We start from the raw sequence: 10,623 nt of genomic DNA, 5'->3' as shown, positions 1-10,623 counted from the left end.
ACTGGAGTTGTGGATGGTTGTTAGCTGCCATGTGGGTGCTGGGAATCAAACTTGAGTCATCTGCAAGAGCAGCCAGTGCTCTTTACTGCTGAGCTATCTCTCCAGCCCCTAGAACTAAAAATCTTTAAAATATTCTTCTGAAGTATTAGTGACAAAAAAAAGTGAATGAGGCTAGGTATGTGGTTCATGCCTAGAAGCCTATCATGTATGTGTGAGGCTGAAGTAGGAGGACTGTGAGTTTGAGGTCAACCTGAGCTACACAGTAAGGTTTTACTGCAAAAATAAATAAAACAACAAAGCACAAAAGGCATCTGTTAGCAGCAAAAGGGATGACCCAGGGCTCATCTAAAAATCAATTGCATTGGGCCCTCTTTCCTTTCATGAGCCCCAAATTCTAGAATAAAACCTGGATCCTAGATATATTTAACTATATATAATTCTACTAGAACTCCCCTGAACAGACTTCAAGACAAAACGGACAATTCTGTACTTACGAATATCAATTCGTTGTTCCAATGGTAGGGGGTTGTTTGTGCGCGATACAAGCTTGGTAAGGCATGTAGCTGCTAGTAACTGGGAGTAAGATGACTGGGAAAAGAGGAAGAAAAAGATGGAAAATTGTATTGCCAAGTCAATCACAAGGTTTTTGTTGGAGCTATTTTAATGTTTCAGAAAGTTTCATCTCGTAAGATTTCTGTGGTATAGTATCAGAATAAAAGAAGAAACCCAATGATTAGAGAGAACTATATATTATGCTGTATAGCTAATCTCCAAATTCCATCAGCACAGCTATCATCAGCTATAGTTCTGGGAAAGGTATGTGGTAGTTTTGTAATAAACTTCAGAATAATCATTTCTCAGGAAAATTTTGTTTTAATAATGGAGTATTAGCTTATTCTCCAATGGGGCTTTTAAAAATTTCAGCATTATAGAGCACCAAAGCATTTCAACTGGTTACAACATACAAAAAGGAATCATGTGTGGTGACCTTACATAAAATCGTGTTAATAGGAACAGATTCAGAACCACTAAAAATAATATAATTAAAGGTCCAGGACAATTGCTTATGAAACTAAGTCTTAAAGATATCCACTTATGTTAGCATTATTACATAATACCAACCAGGCATAAAATATCTTTAAGATTAAGAAAATAAATAACGTTGTTGATGGTGGTGCACTCCTGTAATCCCAGCACTCAGAAGGCTAAGGCTATATACTGTGAGGACCCATCACAGAACAAAACACAACAGAAAACAAGTATAAAAGTGACTCTAGCCTGCTGTGGTGGCACATGCCTTTAATCCCAGCACTTGGGAGGCAGAGACAGGCAGATCTCTGAGTTCAAAACCAGGCTTGTTTACATAGTGAGTTCTAGGTCAGCTGGGGCTATAGGGAAACCCTGTTTCTAAAAAAGAAACCCAAAACAAAATACGACTCTGATAAGAGTTTTACTCAATACACTTAACATAGTTTAGACTGATTAAAGATGTGTCACATTACTATAACAATATAATATATAAAGTTTTTTAATAATTTGCTAAGCTACTAAGAAGTCAGTGGAGATTAGAAAGGAGGAATCTATCATAACCGTTTTCAGTATTGTACCAATTCTGCTTTCTTCTATCTTAAAAGAATAAGATCTCCCAACTTCAAAAGGTGATTTTAACCAACTACAATTTGTTTTATTTATTGCATATGTATTTTGACAATGGCAATGAAAACTGAAAAATCAATTAAAATTCTACTCTCAACAAATTAGTTCTTTTACATTTTTACATTTCCTTTCTGTCTGAAGGATATTTTTTTAGAAAGTAAATTATTATCATTACCTTGGTGGTCTTTTGAGACAGAGTCTAACTGTATAGACAAGGCTGGCCTTGAACTCAGGGCAATTCTGCCTCAGCCTCCCAAGTGCTGTGATTATAGGCATGAGCCAACTGCCTCTGGCTCTTGGAAATCAAACTTTATAACAAATTAAAAAAAAATTATTTTAAGCGTATCAGTGTTATGCCTGCATGTAAGTAAGTACACTTGTGTAGTGCAATGCCCACAGAGGACAGAAGAGGCTGCCGGATCCCCTGGAACTGGAGTTACGGACAGTTGTAAGCTGCCATGTGGGTGCTGGGATTTGAACCCAGGTCTTCTGCAAGAACAGTCAGTGTTCTTAACTGCTGAGCCATCTCTCCAGCCCATAAACAAATTCTTTAGGGACACACACTGTTGTTCAAGACATAATGTTGCATCTTCTATTTCCATGTCTACCAGGCTGACAGTAATTATAGCTGTAATCTGTACCCTTTGTCTGTGAAACAAGATAATATAGGTAGCCATGTCCAGAGCACTAGGAAAAGTAGGACTGCACTAGACTAAGCTGCTACTTGCTACTTGTCTAAAGAAGGCAAGTCTAGCTAGGGTTGAATTCTCTTTTTGTCTTTTTGAGACAGGGTCTCCCTGTAGTCTCTGGCCTGAAACTCATGTAGACTGGGCTAGCCTTGAACTCACAGAGATCCTCCTGCCTCTGCCTCCCCAGTGTTGGGATTAAAGGTGTGCATTACCACGCCTGGCCTAGGGTCTAATTCTTGATGCCCTTTCTAGGTATCCTGTAGGAGATTACTAAGATGTCCATCTGCTAAAAATATAATTCTATTATGCTTCATCAGAAATATTATTTTGATTACTATAATACCATTTTGATCTGGAAGAGATTAAAAAAAAAGATTTTTATTCTTTTTAATCGTGTGCATGTGTGTGTATATGTGTGTGTGCAGAGGCCAGGGATGTTGGATCTCTTTGGACCTGGAACTACAGGTGGCTGTGAGCAGACTGATGTGGGTTCTGTGGAATCAAACTTGGGTACTCTGGAAGAGCAGTAGATGCTATTAACCACTGAGCCACCTCTTCAGCCCCAGCTAGAAGACTTTCTAACACTTAGACTTCCTAGCCAGATGTGGTAGCCATGCCAATAATCTCAGCATGGGAGGTGGATGCAGAGGCAAGAGGATAGAGTTTAAGGTCTTCCTCAGCTACATAGCAAGTTTGAAGTCACCCTGGGCTATATGAGACACTGTCTCAAAAAACAACAAAATAAACCACTTAAACTTCCTGTAATTGCCAATGTCAAGGTCTTAAGACTTTTTGGTAATAAGCAGAGCTGAGGAGAAAACAAAGAGGAGACCAAGGAGTTTGTATGGTGACAAGGTCTTTGGAAAGGTCACTATAAAGGATAGGATGTGGCATTAAGCTTAGAGAATCTATCCCAGAAATCAGGTGCAAGGTAACAACGGCAGGACAGAAATATCTGTGTAAAGAGACTTTCCTGATGAGGCTTTAGGGCCTTTCTTGTCAACTTGGCAGGTGTGCTTGTTTTTTTGTTTTGTTCTTTTTGAGAGCCTAGAACTTGCTATCTAGACCAGGCTAGTCTTGAACTCATAGAGATCCATCTGCCTCTGCCTCCCGGAGTGCTAGAATTAAAGATGTGTGCCAAGGTGTGGTATTTTTTGAAAGTTATTTATAAAGGGAGGGGCACCTAGAAGACCCACAGAACAGAGACCATCCTATCCCTGAACTTAGAAGCAGAATGCTTTCCCTAGGCCTCTGGATCTGTCAAATCTTACGTACACTTCCTCTCTCGAGGAGCAGCTGACACTTGCTCAGGCAGTCAGGGCTGTTGGTGAATTCAACCAAGGCTTTCTCTGCCTGCAGGCGAGTGGTTGTATCTGTTGTTTCATACAATTGTTTACACAGATTCTCTAGTTGGGCCAGGCTCTGGAAAAGATCAGTAAGAAAGTAAGTCAGTCCAAGCAACTACTCACCAAAGGCACTCTATTTGAAATTCCTCAACAAAGATAAACCATACTCTGTGAAGAGAGAACTGCCACTCATCAGAAGCTGGGTAACTTTCATTTAATAACTTTGTATAGCTCTTCACTCACTGCTTTAGATAAAATGACAGAATGCTAAAGTGTCTAGACAGCGTTTTAGTCCTTCCCTTGAGAAGCAGCCACAAAAGCCACACATTTCCTTTGCAAACAGCCATCTCCTATGGTTTTCCATAAAACTTCAAATAAAAATTCAAAACTTATTAAAAAAAATGCAAAACTTATTTTGCCATCAATTGTAAAAGTGACTACTATAGGAAGCGCTGCTAAAACCAAGCACAAAAAATACCATTTAAGCACAACAGATGTCTTTACATAGTTTTAAATGTTTGCCTTTTGGCAATAGTTACAAGCTTGCAGTCATCTATATGCATAAAGATGTTCCTGTGAGAAGCCTCCAGGAGAACGCTGGAGGATAAAGTACGCACCTTCCTCCCCAAGTCCCGCATGTCTGAAGTGCAGCAGACACTCTTCTGATGTGCTTTAAACTCCTGCTTCAGTTCCAAACTTAAAATGGAAGGGTCAAAATAAATTCAACCCTAGCATCTGCTCATTCAGAGATAAGACAAGGGAACCACCCCCAAACAAACCCTTCTCTCCAAATCTTGAACCAGTTCCAGAGAGCAGGAAGGGTATGGGTGTGTGCTTTGGTCAAAACCCTACAGGGATACAAACAAATCTACTCCACTCAATGAGTTCAAGGCAAAGACGAAAGGGACTAGTTAAAAGCACACTTAACCAACATCTTTCACTGACTGAAGAGCACCATAGTAAATAGCTGTTAGTCTTTATAGGAGTGATTTGAACTTTATAAAGAAAATTTCAATAGCTGTAAGCAAGATTTGGATCCTGCTATTATGAAATGACCATTCTGACAAAAACAAAAATAGTGATAAACAACTCATGGAAATTGCCTAAAATACATTTACATAGCCTGTCTGTTCAAGGTCTTTTATTATTACTTTTTGTCATTATGTTGTGACTTTCTAAATCACAGTTTTCCCACTAAGCAGGAAAGTCCTGACGGCAGGATTCCTATTTTACGCAGTGTGATTAATACATTCCCAACATTAAAAGAAACAAAGACAGTAACATCAGTGTCATTCCAGAGAGCCCTCAAGAGTAAAGCACTTTCTTCTACCGTTGAAAGTAAATAAACAAAAATATTTGGGGACCAAAAAGAGACTTGTGCTAAGCACAGAGAAAACTGCAATTACAGTAAGTAAGCTTTCAAGCCTGAGTTCTGTAAGCAGTATCTGATTTTTTTTCACATGGCTTACAAACATAGTAATAGAGGACAAAAGCTAATTATATAGATTCTATGAAATACATGCAGATGTCTTTTTTTGCTTGCCACTACTGGCTGAAGATCCTGGAGAAAATAGTATCATCTTAATTATAAATCCCCATATTCTCAGGCAAAGAAGTGTCCTTCATAAGGTTTTGTTTCAAAAATCAAACTTTATTTCCTCCTATAAAATGATTCACTTAAAAGAAAAGGAAAACAATATTTAAAACATGGGCAATAGGTGACATCAACAGGATACCATAACTAAAAAGGAAATCTGGCTGTAAAATCTGGTCAGGAACATCAATCCTGTAACTTTCACAGCAGCTCACACTAAAGTTTCCAACATCAGAAACTCCCTAAATAGACCTGCTGCTTAGGGTATAATGACTCTCCTTAAGGTCTGATCAATCAGTTCCAGCAGCTTCCCCACAGCAGCTCCTGTTTATGTTTACCACCACAAAGCTGTATACTCTAGGATGGCTAAGCATCTGTTATGACTAAAAACCTACAAGCAGGCTATGGGGGTTTTGGTGGTTCTGTTTTGATTTGCTAATTTAAAAGGCAAAACATACTGAGGTGTAAGTCTGGTAGTAAGTTCTCAGCTCAGGAAACAAGGCTATTTAAAAACAAAACAACAAAAAAACCAATTTGACTATATACAAGCAGTTTGAAGAACTGTGGCTCTATTTCTTTGTTTCTTTTTTTTCTTGGAGGTGAAGACTGAACCCAGGGCCTCACGCTTGCTAGGCAAGTGCTCTACCACTGAGCTAAATCCCCAATAACAATTTTGCTTTTCTAATCAATTAGTGGAAATATCTTAAAAACACGGGGGTTAACAGCCACACTTTCTGTGTTGCCCCAAGTACCCATGAAGCCAAGATGAATGAGACATTTACATTTAGCGTCTTTTGGTTCCTAGTGTTTCCAGAGTAAATCTAATGGTTAGGATAATTTCAAGTCACTTTTAAGAAACACAACCTAAAATAATTTATCTTACAATTATTTGATTAGCTATTAAAGCTAGTACTGATAGTACTAGCTACACTGATAGTCAATTTTTCCCTACTGTTACATCTATTATGTGATACTACTCTGGTCACAAAAAAGTCTTCAGATAAAAAGTGAAAAAAAATCAGATACAGTAGAAAGTGTCTGCCATGCAAGCTCATGACCTGAGTTCAATCCCCAGGACCCACATGAAGGTGGAAGGAAAAACTGACTCCACAAAAGTATTCTCTGACCTCAACATTCCAACCATGGACATGCACACAACTTGTAAAAAGGAAAAAATATCATTAAAGTATATTATCACTTCTAATATGTTAATTTAAAGAAAATCTGGATGAATACAAGAGGTGAGATTATAGGGGACTTGCAATTTCCATTATTATCAGTTTCTGTGACTTGGAAGTTTTTAGAGGGTAGCACTTTAAAATTACACTTACTGGGGCTGGAGAGATGGCTCAGTGGATAAGAACACTGACTGTTCTTGCAGAAGACCTGGGTTCGAATCCCAGCACCCACATGGCAGCTAACAACTGTCCATAACTCTAGTTCCAGGGGATCCGACAGTCTTTTCTGTCCACTGCAGGCACTGCATGGCATGAGTGCACTTACCCACATGCAGGCAATACACACATACACATAAAATAAAAATAATAAATAAAACATTAAAAAATTACACTTATTTACATGTGTGGGGGTGCTTGCCACGGCTCATAATATGGAGTAAGGACAACCTGCAGGAGTTGGTTCTCTCCACAGTGTGGGGTCTGGGGATTGAACTCAGGTTGTTAGGCTTAGCAGCAAGCTGAGCCATCTTTCTACCCCTTGATCTTTATTATTTATTTTGAGACAACACAAAATTCTATGTAGCTCTGGCTGGCCTGGAACTTGCTATACAGATGAAGTTCGCCTCAAACTTGCCTCTGCCACCCAAGTGCTGGTTTGTGACTTGAATTTTTTTATTTTAACTATGTCAAACTTGGTTGTTTTTCAGTTTTTGAGACACAGCTTTACTATGTAGCCCAGACTGACCTTGAACAAAAATCTACCTGCCTCTGCTTCCAAGTCCTGAGATTAAAGATGTAAGCTACCACACCAGCCCAAAGTTTTGTTTTGTTTTTCAAAGATTTAAAGACAAAGACTCACTATGTAACCCTGGCTGGCCTAGAACTCACTATGTAGACCAAGTTAGTCTTGAACTCGTAGCAATCTTCCTGCATCTACGTCTTAAGTCCTAGCTGCGATTATAAGCATGCACCAGCACACTTGATTATTTGTTACTAGCAATCAGAATTTATAAAACCAAAAAGGGAAAGGACCTTCAAAGGCTAATTAAACTAACCTACCTACCTACCTACCTACAAGGCTGGAGAGATAGCTCAGCAGTTAAGAGAGCCGATTGTTCTGCAGAGGACCTGGATCTGGTTCCCAGTACCTACATAGTGGCTAACAACTATCCACAAGTGTCCATGATTCCAGGAGATCTGACACCCTGCTCTGGCTTCTGTGGGCATTGCACAGCGTATAACACTTAATATACACATACACACAAAACAATAACATTCTATTCAAGGTCTCCTCTCAATTAAAAAGTCATTTTTATTGTATGTGTATGAGTGTTTTGCCTGTGTGTATCTAAGTACACCACTTGTGTGCGATACCTGTGGAAGCAAGAAGGTGGCATCAGACCCTCTGGAGGTGAGGTTCTAGATGGTCATGAGTCATCATGTGGGGTTTGGGAACTGAACCCAGGTCCTCTGCAAGAGCAGCCAGGGCTCTTAATCACTATGTTATCTCTCTGGCCCCTGGAACTCCTCTTATTTATAAAGTTAGTGGAAGGTAATCTTTTCAGGCTAAAGTAAACCTGGTCTTATACAGGTACTGACCAATTGCTCATAAGTTATTTCTGAGAGGCTAACTGAATACACTGGAGTCAACAGAAGAAATTAGCTAGCTCTCTGAATGTTGACATATGCAAATTACTTATTCTTAAGTCAATTTAAGAAAAATGTTTATGGAGTCAGAGAGATGGCTCAGTGGTTAAGAGCACTGGCTGCTCTTGCCGAGGACCTGGGTTTGATTCCCAGCACCCACGTGATGGCTAACAACCATCCATAACTCTAGTTCTAGGGGATCTGACTCCCTCTTCGGATCTCCTTGGCACAGCACAACATGCATGTACTTACACATACACAGGCACTACACTCATGCACATAAAAGAAAAAAGAAAAATGTTTACAAAGATAGTATACAAAAGACCGGAATATGTACTTTAACAAGGAGATATTCAAATAGCCAACAGGCAAAGGTTTCAATCTCTGCAATCTTCAGGAAATATGAGTTTAACTCACAATGAGATACCCATCAGAATGGCTAAAACTGAAAAGCCACCAGCACCATCGGGATGTAGTTCCAAGCAGACTCACATGCTACTGTTAGTCAAGTCAGTGGCTAGTAAAATTAAATTTACAGGAATTCTAAGTGTAATGGCTCCCAAATGGAAAGCCAAGTGCCTATTAATAGCAGTATGGATAAATAATTTGCTTCTCAGTCTGGGTGCAGGTTACCCAGGAGTATCTACTTTGCAAATAACCACAGAGATGTAAATTTATAATTTGTGAACTTTTTCTGATTGTATGAATGACACAGTTCTCCCCAAATTCTTATCTATTGCTTTCTGATAGTAATGGGAAAGAAATTCATCAATAACCTACAATTACATGTGAGATACTTCAGTTCATGCCTTTACAACTACGCCTCCCATTATTTTCTTAGGCAATAATTAAGGTAAGGTTTTGAGATGTATTTGGGGGACGTTCTACATTTAAGAAGCCTGAGAGGGCAATATTTTTTAGTTGCAGGTGCTGTGTAATGTCTACTAGTTTAAAGCAAGATAAAATGTACATTTCAGCAAGTGATAGTCTACTGCAGGGGGCTGCATACACTAGATAAGGATAGCCAGTCTGCTAACATGTGAGACTGCACAATTCTACACTTGACTTCAAAATATGAACCAATTCTAACGTAATAAACATATGATCTTTACGCTGTGGGCAAAACACATAAATTATTTTATGAAGTAAACAGACCGACTGGGCACAATGTTTTTCTGACTATACATTGAGCTCAACAGTATTCATTTAGTCTGTCACTAGAAACTGGTTTAGTTTCTTTCTTCTAGTCATAATAGGGCTGAGGACTAAAAGCTGTAGCATTTACAGAAATCTGTTAAAACAGAGGCTTCCAACCAGTGGCCTGGAGTAGCCCATAGACATTTCTGGTTTGAGCCTTGTAGTATAAAGTTTGACAAAATTGCCATTATTTTGTAACAATATCTGGTTTTCTAGTTTCTCACAAAAAAACTGAAGGTCAGAAAACACTGGCCCTGTATTTTGAAGTTTCAATTAGGCAGATGTTGCCAAAAAGTGCATGCTTCTCAGGGGTAGGCGCCTACATTTCCCTGGCCCACTGTTCTACATACAGCAGCTCTGTCTCATCCCAGTGGTTTGCCACAGGAAGCCAGACGTAGTATGATAACAAACTACAGCAGAGAAGAATGACGAAAAGTTAAGCAGCTTCGATCTAGTCTTAGTAATAACTGTGTGACACTGGGCAAGTTAATTTCTAGGAGGTCCTTTCCTGTAAAAGTAAATTTCATTATGTGATCGTTTATTTGTATATAGCCCTGGCTGGCTTGGATCTCACTATGTAGACCAGGCTGGCCTTGAACTCAGAGAAATCTGTGTGCTTCTGCATCCTCAGTGCTTGGATTAAAGGTATGAGCAACCATGTTCGGCTACTATATGATTTTTAGAAGAACTTCCAAGTTCTAAAATGCTATGATTGTAATATACTTCCTATTTCTAATTATACAAGCAAATATTAAAATAATCATGAAGACAACAATCAGGACTTTTTTTTTCTTTCTTTAAAACTGCATTATGAGCTGGGACGATGCTCGCTCAGTCAGGAATGAGCTTGCTGTACAAAGCATGAGGATCTGAGTTCAACTGCTAAAACTCATGCTAAAAAAAAAGAGCTGGGTATGATGGCACATGGTTATAATTCCGGTGCTTGGGAGGCTGAGATGGGTGAATCCCTGGAGCTTTCTGGGGCCTACTCTAATCAGCTAGGTCCCAGTAAGACCCTCTCAACCAAACCAAACCAAATCAAACCAAACCACAACCAAACCAAAGGTAGAAAGCTCTTGAAGAATAACACCCCAGTCTGACCTCTGACTTCTGTACACACAGCACATGACACACATACATAAATTTACAAGGGTTGGAGAGATGGCGCTGGCTGTTCTGGCAAAGAACCTGGGTTCAGTTGCCAGCTCCCACAAGATGGCTAACAACTGTCTATTCTTTAACTCCAGTTCTAGGTGCTCCAATGCCCTCTTCTCACCTGTTGGCACTGCACACATGTGCTGCATATATATATATAT

The 10,623-nt window shown here is 39.3% G+C and overlaps 1 protein-coding gene across 3 annotated transcripts in view; it reads right to left on the bottom strand.

Moving 5' to 3' along the window:
* Xpo7 (exportin 7) overlaps positions 1-10,623 on the bottom strand; it is an 86,253-nt gene that overhangs the window by 41,711 nt on the left and 33,919 nt on the right. For all 3 annotated transcript variants that reach the window (XM_029554667.1, XM_029554670.1, XM_029554673.1), the window contains exons 2-3: positions 3,621-3,767; positions 495-588 (exon numbers count right to left, since the gene is read on the bottom strand). In XM_029554667.1, the coding sequence (XP_029410527.1) occupies positions 495-588; positions 3,621-3,767 (241 nt within the window). The remainder of the gene's footprint in view (positions 1-494; positions 589-3,620; positions 3,768-10,623) is intronic.

Source organism: Nannospalax galili, unplaced genomic scaffold, assembly GCF_000622305.1.
Source record: "Nannospalax galili isolate Female #2095 unplaced genomic scaffold, S.galili_v1.0 scaffold291, whole genome shotgun sequence".
In the NCBI taxonomy this organism is placed as follows: domain Eukaryota; kingdom Metazoa; phylum Chordata; class Mammalia; order Rodentia; family Spalacidae; genus Nannospalax; species Nannospalax galili.
The sequence above is the reverse complement of the archived record's forward strand: the minus strand, read 5'-3'. Positions and strand labels throughout refer to the sequence as shown.